The 21,503-nt window shown below is 53.7% G+C and overlaps 2 protein-coding genes across 5 annotated transcripts in view; both read left to right on the forward strand.

Moving 5' to 3' along the window:
- Nucleotides 1-10,311, forward strand: part of ZDHHC18 (zinc finger DHHC-type palmitoyltransferase 18) — a 29,661-nt gene extending 19,350 nt beyond the window's left edge. Inside the window, exons 3-10 of one of the 4 annotated variants that reach the window (XM_032300974.1) lie at nt 1,309-1,458; nt 2,983-3,120; nt 3,239-3,287; nt 3,812-3,914; nt 5,440-5,552; nt 6,446-6,545; nt 8,902-8,978; nt 9,556-9,644. In XM_032300974.1, coding sequence (XP_032156865.1) covers nt 1,309-1,458; nt 2,983-3,120; nt 3,239-3,287; nt 3,812-3,914; nt 5,440-5,552; nt 6,446-6,545; nt 8,902-8,943 — 695 coding nt within the window. In that variant the 3' untranslated portion in view covers nt 8,944-8,978; nt 9,556-9,644. Of the gene's footprint in view, nt 1-1,308; nt 1,459-2,982; nt 3,121-3,238; nt 3,288-3,811; nt 3,915-5,439; nt 5,553-6,445 lie in introns of all 4 variants that reach the window. The other 3 variants (XM_032300973.1, XM_032300975.1, XM_032300976.1) reach the window with 3 other exon arrangements.
- A 5,540-nt stretch (nt 10,312-15,851) lies between these two features.
- On the forward strand, nt 15,852-17,304 carry SFN (stratifin). The gene has a single exon (XM_032300987.1). The coding sequence runs from the start codon at nt 15,858-15,860 to the stop codon at nt 16,800-16,802; it is 945 nt and encodes a 314-aa protein (XP_032156878.1). The 5' UTR covers nt 15,852-15,857; the 3' UTR covers nt 16,803-17,304.
- Nucleotides 17,305-21,503: the final 4,199 nt, after the last annotated feature.

Here is a 21,503-nt window from a genome sequence, read left to right on the forward strand (position 1 = left end):
ACCCAGGCTGGAGTGCAATGGCGCGATCTCGGCTCACCGCAACCTCCGCCTCCTGGGTTCAGGCAATTCTCCTGCCTCAGCCTCCTGAGTAGCTGGGATTACAGGCACGTGCCACCATGCCCAGCTAATTTTTTGTATTTTTAGTAGAGACGGGGTTTCACCATGTTGACCAGGATGGTCTCGATCTCTTGACCTCGTGATCCACCCGCCTTGGCCTCCCAAAGTGCTGGGATTACAGGCTTGAGCCATCGCGCCCGGCAGATCTGACTTTTTCCTCATTGTGTTACTTACTTTGTTCCTCCATCTCCTGAACCTCCTGTAAACTAGGACCTAGGTCCGGGATTGATGAGATACAGATAAAACTCACTGGCCGCCGGGCGTGGTGGCTCACGCCTGTAATCCCAGCACTTTGGGAGGCCGAGGCGGGTGGATCACGAGGTCAAGAGATCGAGACCATCCTGGTCAACACGGTGAAACCCCGTCTCTACTAAAACTACAAAAAATCAGCTGGGCATGGTGGCGCGTGCCTGTAATCCCAGCGACTCAGGAGGCTGAGGCAGGAGAATTGCCTGAACCCAGGAGGCGGAGGTTGTGGTGAGCCGAGATCGCGCCATTGCACTCCAGCCTGGGTAACAAGAGCGAAACTCTGTCTCAAAAAAAAGAAAAAAAAAAAAAAAAAAAAAAAACTCACTGGCCAGGTGCGGTGCCTCACTCCTGTAATCCCAGCACTTTGGGAGGCTGAGGCAGGTGGATCACCTGAGGTCGGGAGTTCAAGACCAGCCTAGCCAACATGGTGAAACCCTGTCTCTACTAAAAATACAAAAATTAGCTGGGTGTGGTGGCACACACCTGTAATCCCAGCTACTCGGGAGGCTAAGGCAAGAGAATTGCTTGAACCTGGGAGGTGGAGGTTTCAATGAGCTGAGATCGTGCCATTGTACTCCAGCCTGGGCAACAGAGTGAGACGTCTGTCTTAAAAAAACAAAAACAAACAAAAAAAACTCATAAACCTTCTGGGGGTCTCCTTCTCTGATAGTCCTTCTTAGAGTGGGTAAGGCTGGCAGGTGTATGAACAAGTGTGTAGTTTTAGCACAGTGCCTGGTACAGAGGCAGTCTCAGCACATGGTGGCTGCTCCTAATATTTGTCCCTGCCTTAGGCCAGACATTTTATTCCAGTGTTTGTTCCTGGGAACCTGTTACCCTGAGGCTTCTCCTGGACTGGCCAGGCAGCCGTAGCTTTCCCCTGCTGGGGATCTGGGCCCTGGCCTGTCTTTGGCGTTCCCCATCTTTCTCTCCTCCTGCCCTCAGACAACACAGGCAGTTCTACATACCGGCCACCCCCTCGGACCCGGGAGGTGATGATCAACGGGCAGATGGTAAAGCTGAAGTACTGCTTCACCTGCAAGATGTTCCGGCCACCGCGGACTTCACACTGCAGTGTTTGCGACAACTGTGTGGGTGAGTAGGATGCAGTGGGGAGGGGTGCCGGGATTCCTGAGAAAGACTGAGTCCTGGGTATGGGGGTGGTCTCGCATGGGGATGGGGTAGGCATTGTCTGAAATACCCAAGGCTGGGCAGGAGGTCTGGTTCCCCCAGATTTGCCCTGACTGAGGAGGGTCCAGGGGAGGGGCCCTCAGTGTAACGAGGGTGTTTTGACTTCAGCTCAGGGTTAGTGAATTCCTTCCCCCAGCTCTGAAGTGTTGGGTAGACAGAGAGGCCTTGAACCCTTCTCCCAAGCTTCAGCCTGGTCTTCAAGAGGTCCAAGCTCCCAGGAAACAGACAGGAACAATAACATTACAGATGTGTTTGGGCCAGAAAGAATGATTTACTGTCCAGTGGCCCAGGCCCAGCTGTACTGAGAGACTTTGATCTGATTCCCAGGGTTGGGAGAGAGAAGCACCTGGGAACAGAGCTGGTGAGGTGCAGAGGATGCCACCACTGGAAATGGCTCCTGACCCCACAGCTGCCTGCAGTGGTTGTTTTGTCCCCTCTCCCTGTTCTCCAGAGGCTCTGCAGTTCAGATGGGCACCATGGATGGTCCCCTGGGAGGGTGTTGTAAGGGAAACACTGCATGAGAGGGCCCAGGTGAGCTGAGCTACAGTGACTGTGCACAGTTCCCAAGGCAGTGAGCTCATCATGCCAGCTCAGTACTCCCTGAGCAAGAGAACAGCAGGGAACACCCCATGACGGCATGCAGCGAAGGAGGTGATTCAGTAGGCATCATTCATCCCTGAGGAGCTACCCTGCCCATCCCTTGCAAAGGGTGTTAGCCTTGGCATGAGGCCTGCAATGAGCTTGTGACCCATATTGCCACAAGGACTTTCTCTACCAGTCAGGGTGTGCCTCTACCCCAAGGGACAATGTGCAGGTGAGCTCAGCCCTTTGACCTGGCCTGATGTGCTGGCTGGCTGTGAACTACATTGCAGCCCAGTCCCTTTCTGGGCCACTAGTCCTAGAGCAGGGGACGGGGTCATTGGCTGTTAGCGTGTGGCTGGGACGGTAGGCCAGGTGACAAGTACTTTTGTGAGTCTTTGTGCCGGCACTGCTCTGGATCCTGGGGAGTCAGCATGGTGTGAGGCCAGCACAGCCCCCTTGCCTATGGAGCTTACAGTCAAGTAGGGCTGATTGGCCAATCTGGTAATTATAAATAAGCATAGAAACACACATGGACAGAGTGTTACAAAAGAGAAGCAATGGGGCAGATAACAGGGGCCCCCTACCTAGTCTGGGATTGGAAGAGACTTTCTTAAGGAGGTGGCTTTGCAGCTGAGACATGAAGGAGGAGTTAAGCAGGTAAAGAGACAGGAGAGAGTGTGTCAGGCAGTGGGAACCAGAAGCAGGTGTGTCCGAGGCCTGGGAGCCAGCTGGTGCTGCGAGAGTGAAAGGGTAGGAGAGCCCAGCCAGCCGTGGGTGAGGCCGCCGAATGCCTGTGCTGGCTGCAGACCAGCCCACACTAACCCGTTGCCCCTTGCCCTTGTCCAGAACGATTTGACCATCACTGCCCCTGGGTAGGCAACTGTGTGGGGAGACGGAACTATCGCTTCTTCTACGCGTTTATTCTCTCCCTCTCATTCCTGACGGCCTTCATCTTTGCCTGTGTGGTCACCCACCTGACGTTGCGTGAGTTGCGGGTGAGGGCAGCGGGGAGTGGGAAGGGCCAGCCACCAAGCTCAAGGGTCAGCAAGCTTCAGCGGTCACTGTTCCTCTGAGCTGGTCCTCTCCTATTTCTTCCTCCCAGGCTCTCAGGGAAGCAACTTCCTTTCCACTCTGAAGGAGACACCAGCAAGATATCCTTTGTCAGCTAGAGGATACTCCAGTGGAAACTGAGGTCCTTTCAATGGGTGGGTCCCATGCCTCATCGTCTAATCAGAGGGGACCAGGATACAGCCCACATTTGTCCTCTAGAATCCAATGTACCAGCCTTCTGTTGATACCCAGGCAAGAGCTGATCCTAAATGGGGCATTGTAGGGCTGGAGGGGGATCCCCATTTTCAGGGGCTTAGAAGAGAATGTATCCCTTAACATGCCAAGCTCCCTGGACCGTGTCATGCCTGAGGCTCTTTGTGATTAGAACCCTCAGTTTTCTCTGCGGTCCATCGCCCTGACCTTGCGTGGCTCTTGAGTGGGGTGCTGACCCTTCCATGGGCCCCAGGAGGTGATCCTGCTAGAAAGTGGGGACTTGGCCACAGGAAGGTTCCAGAACTTCTCAGCTCTCTGGGTAAACAGCTCCATGGAAGGATGGGTGAGGCAGGCCAGGTGTGGCTGGGAGGCTCCCCGCCCTCCTCCCATGTGGGTCCTTAACTGCACCCACCGTGCTGGAGTTGGTGATCTGCTTCTTCTCCATCTGGTCCATTCTGGGCCTCTCAGGGTTTCACACGTACCTCGTCGCCTCCAACCTGACTACTAATGAAGATGTGAGTAAACCTGGAGCCACCCCTCATTCTCGGGCAGCGCCCTCAGCAGGAGGCAGGGCTGAGGGAGCCCAGGCAGCTGAGTGCAGTCCTGACTCACGGACTGCTGGGGAAAATGTCTGTTAAGCAGCCACACACCTCCCAGTCCTCTCAGCTGGGCCCTGCGGGGTCTGATGCAGGCTTCTGAGACCTCTGCATGCTTCACTCTCTGTGTGCAGGCTCCCGAGGCCCCAGGTTGCTTTTCTCCACAGCCCATAGGAGGCAGTACTCACACCACAACATGCATGTTTGGCTGGCACCTGACCACTTAAAAAAATTCTTTCTGTTCCTGTCATCTCTTTGGGTCCTTTTGTCAAGCCTGAGGCAGAAAGAACAGGGATGCTTTTTTCCCATTTGATGACTGAGAGACATGTCCCATGTCTGGGAGGTTACACAGCTGGGAAGGGTCAGAGCCAAGGTTGGTGCCCAGTCACAGGTATGCTCTCCCTTTTCCACACTGCCCCTGTCAGCAGCAAAGCTGAGGCTGTTCTGCGGGTGTCACTGGCCTATCTTGGCTGCCCCTCTCAATATGCACGCCTGGGAGAGACAGGGTACAGGCCAGTGGGGCTCCCTTGGCCCTCCCTACCTGCCACCCTGCAGACTGCCACCAACAAGCATTGTTTGACGTGCCCAGCCCTGGCCAGACCCGACCTCCCCTCCTCATCCTCCAAACACTAAAAAACAAATGAGAGCACCTGTGTCCGGGCCCACTATCTGGTACTTACCAGCAGTCCATCATCCAACAGAAAATACATTCCCTGACCTCATCCTCTCATTCCGGGAAACAAAACTTAACACACATGGCAGGGCACTGTGTGCTAGGTGATGGTGACAGCAGAAATGACATCAGCCAGCATCTCCCGCAGTAGCTTCTTGGGTGCCAGTTCTGCAGCACATTACCAGAGGTTAAAGAGAAAGGAGTGTATGGCCACATAGCTGTAGAATACTCTGGGTTAAAGCCAAGCAGGAATTCTTCATTGCTAAACTCCCCAGTGCCTTTAATAGCTGGCTTCACAGAGCTAGAGAATCTGGCAGGAATTAATCTAATGTCCCAGCAATGGCATCTGAGAATTAGTATTATTTTCCCTACTTTCCACATGAGGACTCAGGCTTAGAGAAGTGGTGATCTGTCCAGGTTATGCAGCCAGTGAGTAGCAGGGCTGGGGCTTACGGGGCAGGTCAGCCCTCGCCTTGCGCCCCTGCACTATCCTCCTTCAGAAGCGGCTGCCCAGAGAAGGGAGGAATCATCCAAAACGTTTCCTCTGGATGCTTCTCGCGGGCTCTGCTCTGCCATCTCCTCTTTGGGGCCTCCTAATCTCTGTCAGGGGTTCCCTCACATCCTCATTGAATGGTCCACATGAAAGACATATCCCCTTCTCTAACCAGAATTGGTTTCAAAATTGGCCAGCTGTCCCCAGCCTCTAGACCTCCCTCCTAGAAAAGTGAAACAAAAGGAGGTACTTGACCCAGGCCTCCTTCCTGCTTGCAGATCAAAGGCTCGTGGTCCAGCAAGAGGGGCGGTGAGGCCTCTGTCAACCCCTACAGCCATAAAAGTATTATCACCAACTGCTGCGCTGTGCTCTGTGGCCCCCTACCTCCCAGGTAAGAGAGCAGGGCACAGAAGAGGGGTCACAGGGCCAGGCCTGGCCAATGGGGGGTGGCCCTTGAGTCCACACCTCTCAAAGTGTTCCTGGATATCAGACGACCTCCCCCCACACCCCAGATGCCCTCTGTCCACCACCCCCTGCTGAATGCATGAGGGCATTTGTCACATGAAGGAATTCCATGGAGAATTGTTATTAATCACATGCTCATTGTAGAAAAAAATTAAGTACAAAATGTAAAAGAGAAGAGCATTGGATAGGACATGTAATCCTGCTCCCTGGAGTTTAACCACCATGCTGCTTCGGCCACGCTTGAGTCACACTGCCCTTCCGGTTGCCCATTGCCTGGACTGGGTGGTAACTCCATCCTCTCCTGGCAGTAGGAACCCTGGGGACTCAGCCCTGCCGGACGCTCCCTGTTCATCCGACACCAGGGGGCACCAGAGCTCCAGAATGGGGATTGAATTGCTGTGGGTACTGCCAGGACAAGTCATCCCCACACTGTCATGTCCCCCCACCCCACCCAGTGTCCCTGTCACCCAGCCTGCCTAGAGGGGAAAGGAACATAGGAATCGCATAGCCACCAAATACCTATTCATCCTTGCTTTCCCCCTCACCTGCAGCCTGGCTTCTTGGCAGCCAAACAGACAGGTGGGCCAGTTGGAATTAGTAGTGAATAATTTGTGGCCAAAAGCTAGGTGGCCAGAGGGCAGAGAGAGGCCTGCCAGAGGTAAGGGTCTTGGGCCTCCAGATGGGGAGCAGCTCTCTTTTCCTCAGCCTTTCTCAGCGTGGGCCTTTGCTTGGCTGAGTGATATACTCTACCGTCCCGCCCCTGGCCTGGAGCCTTGGTGTCGGGCAGGGCCCTCACGTGTCCCCCTTGTGTTTTGGAAGCCTGATTGACCGGAGGGGATTTGTGCAGTCCGACACTGTGTTGCCCTCACCAAGCAGAAGCGATGAGCCAGCCTGCAGAGCCAAGCCTGACGCCAGCATGGTAGGAGGCCACCCCTGACCGCAGCTCAGTACTTGCCACCTGCTGGCCTGTCTGCCCCTCCGCACTCAGCTGCCGGGACCCTCCCTGTTCCATCCAAGGGAAGCAGAACTGCCAAAGACTCACGTCTTTTCGTATTTATTTCCCACCCCGCGTGGCTTTCCCTGAACTGTTCCGTGGCTGTGCCCTCTGCTCCCCAAACCCAGGTTCCCACGGCCTTGGGCCCTAGGTCCTCCAAGCTGATCAGTGCCAGAAGAGGCCAGAGCCTCTGGAGGCCACCCAGGGAACCACACCAAGTCCTTGCCTGTGCCAGGCGAGCCCTGTGTGAGTGAGGCTGTGAACTGAGCGTGAGGCTTCCCAGGTGGGAGAATTGCTTGGGCCTTACTTAGCCAGGGTCCTCAGGGTGAAGTGGGACTGATGAGTGGTCAGCTCTGGACAGTGGGCTGTGGAGAGGAAGCCTCCCTGCATTGCTTGGTCTGTGGGCTCCTCCATTCTCTTGGTGATGATACTTGTTCTTTCTTCTGTGGGAGTTTTTGGTGAATTCTGGGGGTTTTTTCCCCCTTTTTTTTGTGGAGTTGGCCAATAGGATAAAGCTGGGGTTCCAGTAGAGAAGGCAGGGTTGGTAGTGGGTGGGGGCAGTCTGTATCAGATGAAGGTGAATGGGCCAGCCAGGCACCCTCAGCCTCAGCTCCTTTGCAGTTCCTGGTCAGCACCATGGAAGTGGGAGCCTGATCCTTCCCCTGCCCTCGAAGAGCTCTTTAAGGGATCCCAGCCTGCCCCCCCACCTCTCGCCCACGCCAGGTCGGGGGATGGCTGGGTTATGCTCATGCTGGCAATACTTGAAACGGGTTTATTAATGCTGGGTATTTTGCACAATTTTATAGACCTCTTTTCTACATAGTGTTTTTTAAATGGAAGAAGAAAAAGTCAGCCACATTACTGTCTGTGTAGTGCCACGTGAAGGGTTATCAGAAGGCTAGTTGGTTTTAATAAGTTTATTCCAAGAGACCTTCTGGCTGGAATGAGTGAGAGTGTGTGTGCATGTGTGTGTGTGTTCATGTGTGCCCTGTATGAATGTGGCTGGCTCCCACATCCCCTGGGCTGCCCCCTGCCCCATCCCCTTTGAATGTCAGAAGCACCTTGAGCCAGGAGGATGGGGACACATGAAAGAACCCTGGGCTCCCACTGGGGCTCAGCCCAGCCTCCTATCTTTCCTTCCTCTATGGACTTCAGACGGCCATTGTCTGGGGACTCTGCCATTCCCCCAGCCCTGCCCTCCAGCCCCCCGGTGAGGCTTCCAGCTGGGACCTGCCCAGACTGGCTGAGCCTGGGTGTGGTGGGTGGGGTGATGGCTCTCGGGAGCGGCTGCCATTCTACAAGCCACATCCCCTCCTCTGAGCTCTGAGTATGGGACTCAGTGCCAGGGGCTGGAAGACAAGGTGTTTCTGCCAAGCAGGGACCTCCAATCAGAGAAAAGGAAGGAAGGTACAGGATGAGCCAGGAGGCGAGTGAAGGTTGACCTAAGTCTGGGCCAGAAACTCAGAGGATGTTTCTCCTCTGCTGGGAGCTGTAATTTCTTATCAAAATAGATATTGTCCCACCATCCCCCTCCTTGGCCCTTCAAGTGGGCTGAAGCTCTTGGAAAATGACATAGAAAGTCCCCAGATCTTGCCCTTCTCACTCCAGAGGCTAGTGGTCACAGACAGCTGGGAATGGCAGCCACAGAGGGTCCCCTCTGGGAGAAGCAGCTTCGCCCCAGCCTCAGGGCCCTGGGCCATCACTGCAGTGGCCCTGGGAGGTGAGGAAGAAGCTGGCTAGAGCAGGGGGCTCCTACCTACTTTTTATTTAAGCCAGTATTCTCTGTTCTTGCTTGTAATAAAACTTTAGTTTGTAAGAGTTGATTTGCTTTGGTTTGGTTTTTGTTTGCTTTTCCTTTGCTGAGGCCCCAGCTGACAGCCATCTGTTCTTTCAGACAAATTTGGTTCTTTCCTGGGGAGACAGTGAGAAGGCAGGCAGCACAGTGATGTGGCTGCATTTTCCCTCACCTGGCTAGAGCTCTGTCCACTGGAGATGGAGCAGTGAGGGCTGTGGCTGAGTCCCCATGGTCACATGAAAAGAGGCCATCCTGTTCCCTCTTCCCCACCTCTACTTTCCCCTGCCTCAGGGGCTTGGAGACTCCCAAATTCTTCCCTACTGCCTTTCCACTCTGATCCCCAGTGAGTGCTCAGCTAAGAAAACACTGGAGACGGTAGATTCCAGGGTGAGAGCCAGAGCTTCCCTGGCACCACCTCCCACCTGGGCAGCAGGGCCCAGCCAGACAACTCATAACACTGGCCCACCTCTCTGGTATCTCCCTCAGGAGGACACCTGTCAGGATTTTGCCATCTCCTGCACAGCCTGAGGGAGCTAACAGGCCTCTTTGCAGAGGGTTAGCTGGTAAGACTGTTTCTCCCCTGTCGGCCAGCACTGCCCGCTCCCCTCACACACCATCTCATCTTCATTGCATGCCTCGCCCACCCCATGGAGCCCATCCATCTGTCTGGTGTGTGGTGTGGTGTGTGTGCTGGCGCTGGTAGGGTCCCAGGGATCCCCACTGAGCAGAAGGATTGGGATGTGGGGTAAGGCTAAGAGCCCAGCCCCGCTGTGGACTGAGAAAGTAGCTTTGTGCAGAGCAGACCTCCAGCTGGAAGAGGAGATGGAGGGTGAGGCTGGGGAGAGGATGGCGAACCTGCCTGGAGGTGCTTGGTCTGGGCTGGTGGGTCCTGGTATGCAGGGGCCGCGGGTCACTAACACTCTGTCCTGGCTTTCTGTCCCGCTGTGCTTTCTCTCACCTGCCCGTTTTCTCTCCTGCTTCGTTGCCTGCTGCCCAAGCCTTGGCCCTTCTCTGGGGGAGAGGCAGGTGCTGTGGCAGCACCTGTCCCCACCACCAGGGCCCCTGCAGGCCACCTCCCTCCTCCTAATCCCTCTAACCCTCTCTCTTCTCCTTCTTTGCTGTCCTGCCGGCGATCTCCAGTGTGTGCGGGGGCTTAAGGACCTCCTGAGGACCGCTGCTCTCTGCCTCTCCAGGAGTGGCCTGGGGGGAGCCAGGCACCCGGCACCTCCACCTGCCTAACCTGTGGCCGGTCTGCCACCATCTGTGCCTACAGGGTCTGCCCCCCAGCCTGCCCAGCCTGTGTGCTCTCTAGGGCCCCCCATAGGGGACAGGGGCTGGCCTCTTTGCCCCACCCTCACTTCATGCCGGCCAGAGTGTAGAAAGCCATAACGCAGCCATCAGCACAATAATGTGACTCTATGCTGAGACGCTCCCTCTCTCATCCACTGACTTTACCTTCCCTGGATTTGTGAGGTGTCAAGACTCTAGGAATCTTGCCTTACAGCCTGCCCCTCCACCCCCCTAGATCAGACTAGCCATAGTCAAGCCCAGCAGGTTTCCTCTGGAACCAGCTGGGGTGTTGATGGTGGATGACGCTGCTGAACAAGTTTGGTGACTGTTCTAAGCACAACTGGCTTGACACTGTTCCCACGGCCTGTCCACCTCCCCCACAACCCTCCACCGTAGTAGGTAGGATGCAGAGAGAGTGCTTGCATCCTTTGCTCTAGGCACTGAGGGCTGAGCTAGCTGTGCACAGCCCCATGCTCTTCAGGGGAACTAAAGAAAGAAAACAGCTGGGCCAAGGAAAATCAGCTGAGCCCAGGGCTTCGGGCTGCTTGTCTGCTCTCCTGTACCTTTTTTTTAACCAAAATAAAGATTCCCCTCTTCTTGCCACACCTTTGGCTGTCTGGTGCCACCTTTACTTTGGGGCCTGGGGATGGGACCTGCAGCAGGCGTGCGGAACATCTGGCTTCCCCTCACTCCCAGCTTTGTTCGAGCTGGCCAGTGTGCTCTAGAGATTTAAAAGCGCAATGAAGCCAGAAAGGACACGGGAAAAGTGGCTGACATCCTTTTCACTCTGTGCCTCCAGAATTTCTGGTCTCAATTCCAGAGACCACCCAGCCCTAGCTGACTTCTGAATTCTGAAAGGTCCTAGCCCAGGCTGAGACAGAGGGTTTAACTCATTTGGGACTGCCATAGCCATGAACCGAACCAGCCCAGGGTACCAATCTCATGAACCTTCACTCTCCCCAGCTGCTGCCTCACATCAAGACACACACATGTGCATACACTGTACTATGGGCTAAAAAGTAGTTAGCACTCCCATTCAGCAAGGGCTTGCTGAGCCCCAAGCCCATTTTCTCATCTGAACCTTTGAAGATGATGTCAGCCTTTTTACAGATGAGGGAACTGAGACTCAGGGAAGAAACAGGAGCTGCCCGAGGTCACCTAGCTGGCAAAGCAGCAAATCCTGGGTCGGAACCTGATCTCTGCCCTGAGCTCTGACCCATCTGCACTACCCAAGAAATGAATACAGCGGTGGGAGGATGAGATCTTGGATAAACCCTAAAATTAGAGAATGTCATAGCCAGTAGAGGGCTTAGAGTTGATCTGGGCCAGCCTCCTTGTTTTACTGATGGGGAAATTGAAGCCCAGAGGCAGGAAGGGACCTGCCCAAGGCCTTATAACAGAGCTGGGATGCAGTTCCACACCTGACCTCATTCCATTCTCTCTCCATAAATTCCACACTGTCTCCTAGACTGGACGGGTTTAGGAGATGTGGGATACTCTGAACAGCAGTGCCTTGAGGAGAAAAAGACTCAGAACCACTGAATCACTCAAAAGTAATGTAGGCTACTCTGGGGACACTGCCTGTGGGGTCACCCTGCTCCACACGGAGCAATTTAAAAAATAGAAGTCATTTAATATCCCTTCCCAAAGGTAACTAGTAGAGTGAGCTCTTGGCTAGGTAACTGGACTTTTGTTCACAACTATCCAGTGGAAAAAGGTGCTAGAGCTTCCTCTGGCCACCTGTTTAATTTGATCATTCCAAGATGGAAATGTTTCTTAGGAAGTTCTTTCTAGAGTCTACCTGGAGTCCCTCCCACTGCTATCAGGGCCCTGTCCTCTGTCCCCAGTGGTGGTAGATAGCAAGTGCTTGCTGCCTTCATCACAACTACTCAAAGCCTATTGCCAGCTAAGAAGGATTGGTTGACTGTGAGGCCAGAGCCCCTGAGATGCTCTGCTGACCCATTCTGGTAGGCTGGTTGCTCACTCTTCAGGAGGGTGAGGAAGTAGCAGGCGGGATGAGGAAAGCCCCTTTGGGCTGCAACCCCAGCTCCTGTCCTGCTGACTCAGACAGCTGACTGTGGAGCTCTGTGCCCTGCCAGGGCCTGCTGCCTCCTGCCCGTCTGAGCTCCTGAACTTGGGAAATGGAGGCCCGGAGGCAAAGGGAGGTTCTTGAGACAGGAACTGAGTCAGGATCAACAGGCCAGAGCGGGCAGGAGGTGTCAGGCAGCCTGGCTCCCAGATGCACCCCTGAGCTCCAGCAGGGGAGGAGTAGGAATGACAGGGCTTCCGTGCCCTTGCTCATGGCTATGCTGGGGGTGTGAACCACCACCAGGTCCCTGGCTTAAGTGGCAGGAAGCAAATGCTCCCTCCCTGGATTCAGAAGCTCCAAAGTTCCTGGACCTGCCAGGCCCTGCCTTCCACGTTCCCAGTGTCCTGGGATTTCCAGCTTTTCCCTAGGACTTGGGGAAGCCCTGGCTGGATGACTAGCACAAAGAAAGGTCCCTGAGGTTCCAGGTCCTGCTGAGGTCACAGGAATGTCCCAGATCAAGCTTGTCCAACCCGCAGCCCACAGGCTGCATGCGGCTTTGAATGGAGCCCAACACAAATTAGTAAACTTTTTAAAAACATGAGATTTTTTTTGCAATATATACATTTTTTTTTAGCTCATCAGCTATATACAGTGTTAGTGTATTTTATGTGTGGCCCAAGACAATTCTTCCGATGTGGCCCAGGGAAGCCAAAACATTGGACACTCCTGTTCTAGATGGAGAGGAAGGAGGCAGTGCTGAGCACAATGACCATCCATCTGGAGAAAGAAGGCTATAAGCAAACTGCCTCCTCTCCTCTGCAGACACCCAGCTGGGAAGGTCTGGCCTTTGGCTAAGTACTGGCTTAGGGTACTTCCTCATTTCACAGAACCTAACTCTGTGTTAGTGCTTTGTGAGTACATGTTTATCATAATAAAGTTGACGAGATATTTTCACATGATAATAATCATTGCCATCTGGCCAGGCACGGTGGCTCATATCTGTAATTCCAGCACTTTGGGAGGCTGAGACAGGTGGATCACTTGAACTCAGGAGTTCGAGACCAGTCTGGGCAACATGGTGAAACCCTGTCTCTGCTTAAAAAAAAAAAATTACAAAATTAGCTGGGTGTGGTGCACGCCTGTAATCCCAGCTACTCGAAGGCTGAGGCAGGAAAATTGCTTCAACTTGGGAGGTGGAGGTTGCAGTGACCCAAGATCGTGCCACTGTACTCCAGTCTGGGTGACAAGAGTGAAACTCTGTATCAAAAAAAAAAAAAAAAAAAAAAAAAAAAAAAAAAAAAGCAGCCAAAAAAAAAAGGCTGGACATGGTGGCTCACGCCTGTAATCCAGGCACTTTGGAGGCCAAGGTGGGCGGATCACCTGAGGTCGGGAGTTCAAGACCAGTCTGACCAACATGGTGAAACCCCGTCTTAAAAAAAAAAAAAAATAGTTGCCATCCATTCTACTGTGCTTTCCATTAACTTGTGTCATTCTCACAAGTCCCATTTTATACATTCAGGAACTGAGGCTCACAGAGCTTAAATCATTTGGCCAAGGCCACAAACAGCTAAGAATTACATTTAGGCAGTCTGATTCCATAGATACTAGGCTATTCTATATCTCATAGAAAAATAATACATATTCACTATTTACAAATTGGAGAGAATAAGAAAATCAAAAGGGCCAGGTGTAGTGACTCACACCTGTAATCCCAGCACCTTGGGAAGCCAAGGATGGAGGATTGCGTGAACCCAGGAGTTTGAGACTGGCCTGGGCAACATGGTGAGACCCTGTCTCTACAAAAAATACAGAAATTAGCTGGTCGTGGTGGTGAGCACCTGTAGTCCCAGCTACTTAGGAGCCTGAGGCGGGAGGATCACCTGAGCCCAAGGAGGTTGAGACTGCAGTGAGCTATGATCATACCACTGTACTGTAGCCTGGGTGACAAAGTGAGACCTTATCTCAAAAAAAAAAGAAAGAAAGAAAAAAAGAAAACAGAAAAGAAAGAAAATCAAAGGGAAGCAAAATCACTGTCTCACTACCTAAAGATACCCTCTATAAATTGCTATTTTAGTTAGTTGCCATTGTTTTCTGTGTCAGTTCTCCGATTTCAGCAAAGTCTTTGGGATGTCAAACCTAAAATCCCCTTTACTTCTTTAGAAACCCTGTGGCATTAGCCCAGACATGTCCCTACTCCTCCTTGTGGCAAAGAGAAAGATCTCATCTTTGGTCCTCAGAGTTCTGGCCTAAGCCTCCCTCTAGGAGGGAACATGAGTGTTCAGGCACTCAGGGTACCTGGGGGAGACACAGGCCTGTGAAATTATCCTGGCTCAACTACTATTAGGCTGGCAGAATCCCAGCGAACGGAGCCTTACCCCTGGGCCCTATCTAAGCTTTGGCTAGGGGTGGGGCAGATAAGCAGGAATCCATCCCTGTAGGCTCAATGCCAACACCCTTCAGTGAAACTCATGATGAAACTTGAGGCCAGGGCTCTAGCAAGCAGGGAAAGAAGGTTGGCAACAGAGGTCTCCATCTCTGAGGACTCTGCCAGGGGTCAGAGGTGGGGCTATGGCCAAAAGGAAGGGACAGGCTGGGCACAGTGGCTCATACCCATAATCTCAGCACTTTGGGAGGCTGAGGCAGGAGGATCGCTTCAGCCCAGGAGTTCGAGACCTCCCTGGGCAATGTAATAAGATCCTGTTTCTATTAAAAAAAAAAAAAGAAAAAGAAGAATCCCAGGTGCAGCGGCTCATGCCTGTAATCCCAGCACTTTAGGAGGCTGAGGCAGGCAGATTGCCTGAGGTCAGAAGTTCGTGACCAGTCTGGCCAACCTGGTAGAACCCTGTCTTTACTAAAAACACAAAAAATTAGCTGTGCATGGTGGTGTGTGCCTGTAATCCCAGTTCCTCGGGAGGCTGGGGCAGAAGAATTGCTTGAAGTGGGAGGGGTGGAGGTTGCAGGGAGCCAAGATTTTGCCACTGCACTCCAGCCTGGGAGACAGAGCAAGACTCCGTCTCAAAAAAAAAAAAAAAAGGAACAGGGAAACTCCTGAGACAGGCTGGGGGAGGCATCACGTAGCTGGGATTGCTGCCCCATAAAACAGAATGAAATGTGTCACTGCCACCTTCCTTCCTCAGTCCTCTCTCTCCCCAGGTTGCTAGCGTCCCCCCTGGGGGATCAAACTGGACTGCTTCCCGGACTCAGACAAGAGGGCAGTCTGAGTCAGGCGGGAAAGTGGGACAGCTGGGGAGCTGGACCCCACCCTCTGTGAGCCCCGCTGTTACCTGATGGCATATGGCTTGGAGAAGGGCAGGTGACCTGGCATGGAGGGCCAGAGGGTAAGTCCTCAAACAAGTGGCAACAGGCCACCAACTTGAAAGGGAAAATTGTGTAGTGATGGGAAATGTGTCCAACAAACCTACTGGGTGACTAATTACAAAGGCTGGGCTGGAGCGTCAGAGGCTGCTTGTTAAACACTTTATTAAGTGGCACTCCAAAAGCTGCCACCTGTGCATTCTGGGAGCTCAGAGGGGAGTGAAGCCTGGGGGATGGAACCGTCTTCAGGTAGACTGAGGAAGCAGCCTGAATCTCATTTCCAAACACAGCCTGGAGCTGATCGGTCAGAGGCCTCATGGGAGAAAAGCTAAAGGAAGTAGGGTGCAGAAAAGCAAATCTCACCCCTCTCTGAAACTTAGTGTACCCATCTCTATGGTCCTGTGTATGTCACAGAGACATGGTGGGGATTAAAGTTGATCATGAATATGAAAGTGTTTGAGAAACTGTATAGCCCTACCTACACATGAATTATTCTCCCCTGAACCAAGGGGGGAAAGTTACCTGGCCGGATTAGGAACCCCATCCTCCTGAACCTTTATGAGCTCTGTCGAGGCTGAAGCAGCCAGGGCTAAAGCCCTCCTTAGCCCCTGGAAGGGCACTGTGAAGGAGGATCTGATTTGAGAAGCCAGGCAGCTTCCTGATGTGGGCAGCCATGTAATGCCAGCCCTGAACAAGAGGGGGCAGCGTGGAGCCCAGAAAGGCACCTGTGCAGGTGGGGCCCACGCCCAGATTTCTCCTGCTGACTGTCCTGATGACTCACTCCCACATCCCAGCCCTTTTACCTTTCATGCAGAGCCGGAAAGGGTGTGGGGAGGAGAAGAGAGGGAGGCAGGTCTTGGGCCCTAGTCCTGCCCCCTGCTCCTCCCCACCCTTCTCAGGGCCTGGCCACCCAGCCAAAAGGCAGGCCGAGAGCAGGAGAGGCACAGAGTCCGGCATTGGTCCCAGGCAGCAGTTACCCGCCGCCCTCCTGTCTGTCCTCAGAGCCATGGAGAGAGCCAGTCTGATCCAGAAGGCCAAGCTGGCAGAGCAGGCCGAACGCTATGAGGACATGGCAGCCTTCATGAAGGGCGCGGTGGAGAAGGGCGAGGAGCTCTCCTGCGAAGAGCGAAACCTGCTCTCTGTGGCCTATAAGAACGTGGTGGGCGGCCAAAGGGCTGCCTGGAGGGTCCTGTCCAGCATTGAGCAGAAAAGCAATGAGGAGGGCTCGGAGGAGAAGGGCCCCGAGGTGCGTGAGTACCGGGAGAAGGTGGAGACTGAGCTCCGGGGCGTGTGCGACACTGTGCTGGGCCTGCTGGACAGACACCTCATCCAGGAGTCTGGGGACGCCGAGAGCCGGGTCTTCTACCTGAAGATGAAGGGCGACTACTACCGCTACCTGGCCGAGGTGGCCACTGGTGACGACAAGAAGCGCATCATTGACTCGGCCCGGTCAGCCTACCAGGACGCCATGGACATCAGCAAGAAGGAGATGCCGCCCACCAACCCCATCCGCCTGGGCCTGGCTCTGAACTTTTCTGTCTTCCACTACGAGATCGCCAACAGCCCCGAAGAGGCCATCTCGCTGGCCAAGACCACCTTCGACGAGGCCATGGCTGATCTGCACACCCTCAGCGAGGACTCCTACAAAGACAGCACCCTCATCATGCAGCTGCTGCGAGACAACCTGACGCTGTGGACGGCCGACAACGCCGGGGAAGAGGGGGGCGAGGCGCCCCAGGAGCCCCAGAGCTGAGTGTTGCCCGCCACCAGCCGGCCCTGCGCTGCCCCCTCCAGTACCCCACCCCTGCCAAGAGGACTAGTATGGGGTGAGAGGCCCCACCCTTCTCCCCCAGGCGCTGTTCTTGCTCCAAAAGGCTCCATGGAGAGGGACTGGCAGAGCCGAGGCCACCTGGGGCTGAGGATCCCACTCTTCTCGCAGCTGTTGAGCGCACCTAATCACTGGTCATGCCCTACCCCTGCTCTCTGCACCCGCTTCCTGACGACCCCACGACCAGGCTACTTCTCCCCGATCTTGCCTCCCTCCTGCCCCTGCTGCCTCTGATCTTAGGAATTGAGGAGTGTCCCGCCTTGTGCCTGAGAACTGCACAGTGGCAGGGGCTAGAAATTGTGTGTGTGTGTGCGTGTGTGTGTGTGTGTGTGTGCGTGCGCGCGCCAGTGCAAGATCGAAATTAAGGGAAAGCATGTCGGCTGGGTGTGATCATGTTTCCTCTCAATAAAGTTCCCCTGTAACACTCCTCCTGTCTCTTCCAGTTCTTGGCGATGGGCTGGGAGTGGGACTGGAATGTGATATAGAGGCCCTGACCTTGGACCTGAGTTAGGACCCTGACCTCCCTGGGTGCTCAGTGACCCTCACGCAAGCCTTTGAGTCCAGGTGAGGCCGGGGTCCGGCTCTGTTCTTCAGGGAGGCCCCAGGCTGGACGGGCCCGGAAGGGGCGGGTGAACCCACAGGAGGCGCCGAGGCTCCTCTGCCGGGCTGAGGGAGGTGAGTGGGAGCCGCGAGGCGGGAGGCTGATAAGCTCAGGTGGGGAGGGGCAGGAAACAGTGAAGTCTCCGGCGTGAGATCTAAGGACAGCGCCGCAGTAGCCAGCGGCACTGAACACCCGATTTGCAAGCAGGTCACAGACTCATCAAGGGCTCCGATATCAGCGGAGGGGAATACCGTCTGAGTGAGGCAGAGGTATAGCGCCGCCATAAAAGCCCAGATCTCAGGAGAGAGTCACGTCCCACAGAATTCGGAGATACAGACAAAAGGAAACCGACTGGCGGGGAGGAAGGACGAGTTGGGTGAGCAGGGCTGCGGGGAGCGCTGCCTGCCGAGCCAGCCGCCTCCGCTCTCTGCAACCAGCAACACGCCAGAACCTGCGGCCGCCTTGCTCAGTTACGCCTTCACAGCCGGGACTGGAGGCGGGGCCCGGTACCGATGCCGCCCAATCACAGGAGCGAGCTGCCTCAGGGTACCGCCCCGGGGGCCCGACTGGCCAATGGAGAAGAGAGCGGCGGAACGCGCGCGGCGAGTCTTTCCGCGGCCCGCCAGCCCTCGCTGACGCCTGGACTAGCTGAACTGTCTGAGCAGCGCCCCAGCAGCCCGCTGAGCGCCTACGGGCGGCGCTTTCCCGGTTTCACTTAGGCAAGTTACCACCCGTCCGGCCCGAGAGCTGGACTCCCTCTAGAGCAGCGGGATGGGGCAGGATCGGAAAACGCAGTGCCCGCGTGTTGAGTCAGCTCACCCGGCTGAGCCTGGGCGGGGCCGGCGGCGGGGTCTGCTGGAAAAAGGACGCCAAGTTACCCTCCTCACACTCCGGAGTCCAGAGAGCCCTGGACAGGTCGCCGAGATTTTTGGCTGGCTGTGCGACGTTGGAAAAGCCGTTATACCTCCCTGGGCCTCAGTTTCCCTCTTGTATCATAAGGGGATTGGACTTGGCTAATACAAGAGTGAACATTTGGGGTTCTGGATTCAAACCTACCGGGTTTGACTCCCAGCCTGCCTTGGCCAAGACTCTTAACTTTGCTTACCTTTGTGCCCTCATTTATGAACAGGGGGGCTGTTTAGTTAACTTTGCTTACCTTTGTGCCCTCATTTATAAACAGGGGGGCTGTTTAGTTAACTTTGCTTACCTTTGTGCCCTCATTTATAAACAGGGGGACTGTTTAGTTGCTGTAAAGTAACCCATAGGACAGGCTCAATAAATGAACAAATGTTAGCTTTTTTTTTTTTTTTTTTTTTTTGAGACGCAGTCTCCCTCTGTTGCCCAGGCTGGAGTTCAAGTGATTTTCCTGCCTTAGCTTCCCAAGTAGCTGGGATTACAGGTGCCGGCCACCATACCCAGCTAATATTGTTGTATTTTTAATAGAGACAGGGTTTCACCATATTGGTCAGGCTGGTCTTGAACTCCTGACCTCAGATGATCTGCCGGCCTAGACCTCCCAAAGTACTGGATTACAGGAGTGAACTACCTGGCCTGGCTTTTTTTTTTTTTTTTTAGACAGGGTCTGGCTCTGTTGCCCAGGAATGACAGTGGCACAATCTCAGCTCACAGCAACCTTAAGCTAGGAGGCTGCCACCACACCTAGCTAATTTTTAATTTTATTTTTAGCAGAGACGAGGTTTCACCATGTTGGGCATGCTGGTCTCAAACTCCTGGGCTCAAGTGATCCCCCTGCCTCGCCTCCCAGAATGCTAGGGTTACAGGCTTGAGCCACCGCACCCAGCCTCAAATGTCAGCTATTAAAGAATTCTTCCAGCATCAATAAGTCTAGGATTTGGCCAGCATTTTGTGCGCAAAGTAGAATCATAAGGTGGGCCCAGTCCTGAGGGGCTGGAGTGCAGTGATGCGATTTCAGCTCACTGCAACCTCCTCCTCCTGGGTTCAAGCAATTCTCCTGCCTCAGCCTCTAGAGTAGCTGGGATTACAGGTGTCTGCCACTACACCCAGCTAATGTTTTTGTATTTTTAGTAGAGACAAGGTTTCACCATATTGGCCAGGCTGGTTTTGAACTCCTGACCTCAGGTGATCCACCCACCTCAGCCTCCCAAAGTGCTGGGATTATAGGAGTGAGCCTCCTGTTACAGGAATGTGTACTGCCAAAGCTGACCTGCACACCTGCTGAGCCCCGGAGAATGCTGGCCTTACATCAGGTGTCACTCCTCCACCTAGCAAGATGGAGCGAGCTAAGTCCAGCCTCATCAGGCTCCCCAGGGTCCAAGCTTGGGACTCAGAATGAAAGGGCTTTGTCAGAACTGCTTCTACAGGTGAAGCTGGCAGGACCACTCTGATGCCTTCTGGATCCCCTGTTTTCTCCCTTCCTTTCCTAGAGGTGTGTCAGGTTTCAAGGCTCCAAACCAGAGACTCTAGGCAGGGCAAGTAACTCTACTCAGCTCTGGAGGTGACCTGATTTCTCTCACCAGACAGGTCTGGTGACTCTCTATTAATGGGCTAGGTCCTGGGAAAGGAAATTCTTTTCTCTCAGCCTCTGACTTTAGCCTGTTAGCTCTGGACCACTCATGGTTGCCCCTTGAGAAGTGAGCTGCCCTAAGGTAGTGGGTTGGTGTTGAAGGATTTTAAACCAGATGCTAATTTGGATCTCTAAATTAGACATTTACTAGGGCTAAATGTGAGCCGGTTTAGGCACCAGCTTCTTTTTTTTTTTAGAGACAGGGTCTCACTTTGTCACCCAGGCTGGAGTGCAGTGCCATGATCTCGGCTTACTGCAGCCTCAACCTCCCAGATTCAAGCTATCCTCCCACCTCAGCCCCTCAAGTAGCTGGCACTGCAGGTGTGCACCACCACGCCTGGCTAATTTTTATATTTTTTGTAGAGACGGAATTTCACCATGTTGCCCAGGAGGATCTTGAACTTCTCAGCTCAAACAATCCACCCACCTCAGCCTCCCAAACTGCTGGGAGTACAGGCATGACCCACCGTGTCTAGGCCCTTTTCCTTTTTAATGTGTAGTTTTTATGGGTACATAATAATTGAACACAGTAGGTACATAGGTACCACAAGGATCCCAAACCTTTTTGTCCATGACTTTTTTTTTTTTTAATCTCTTGGTGAGCATTTCTTGCCATCTTTTCCTGGCCTAGATTTGATATTTGAAAAATTTCAAGGCCAGATGCAGTGGCTCACACCTGTAATCCTAGCACTTTGGAGTGTGAGGCAGGCATATCACTTGAGGCCAGGAGTTTGAGACCAGCCTGGCCAACATGGCAAAACCCCATTGCTACTAAAAATACAAAAATTAGCTGGGCATGGTGGCAGGTGCCTGTAGCCCCAGCTACTCTGGAGGCTGAGGCAGGAGAATTGCTTGAACCTGGGAGGCAGAAGTTGCAGTGAGCCAAGATCGTGCCACTGCTACTCCAGCCTGGATGATAGAGTGAGACTCTGTCAAAAAAAAAAAAAAAAAAAGGCACCGGGTGAGGTAACTCACGCCCAGCACTTTGGGAGGCTGAGGCAGGTGGATCACCTGAGGTCGGGAGTTTGAGACCAGCCTGACCAAGATGGAGAAACCCTGTCTCTACTAAAAATACAAAATTAGCTGGGTGTGTTGGCACATGCCTGTAATCCCAGCTACTCAGGAGGCTGAGGCAGGAGAATCACTTGAACCTGGGAGGCGGAGATTGCTGTGAGCTGAGATTATACCATTACATTCTAGCTTGGGCAACAAAAGCAAAACTCTGTGTCAAAAAAAAAAAAAAAAAAAAAAAGGCTGGGCAAGGTGGCTCACGCCTGTAATCCCAAACAAAATTGGTTTTCTGCACAAGGGATGCTAATGATGTGTTCAGTGTAACTTGCAGATTCCAATAAGATACCCGATACAAGGTGTGATTGGATGCAAAATCTCTTAGCTTCTTTCACGAATATTGGCCCTGCCTAGATGTTGTGAAGCTTCCCAGAATGCATAGTCATTCACTGTAGATCTCTTATTGAAATGC

The sequence above is a fragment of the Sapajus apella genome, unplaced genomic scaffold, assembly GCF_009761245.1.
Source record: "Sapajus apella isolate SASKATOON/1434 unplaced genomic scaffold, GSC_monkey_1.0 scaffold43, whole genome shotgun sequence".
Classification (NCBI taxonomy): domain Eukaryota; kingdom Metazoa; phylum Chordata; class Mammalia; order Primates; family Cebidae; genus Sapajus; species Sapajus apella.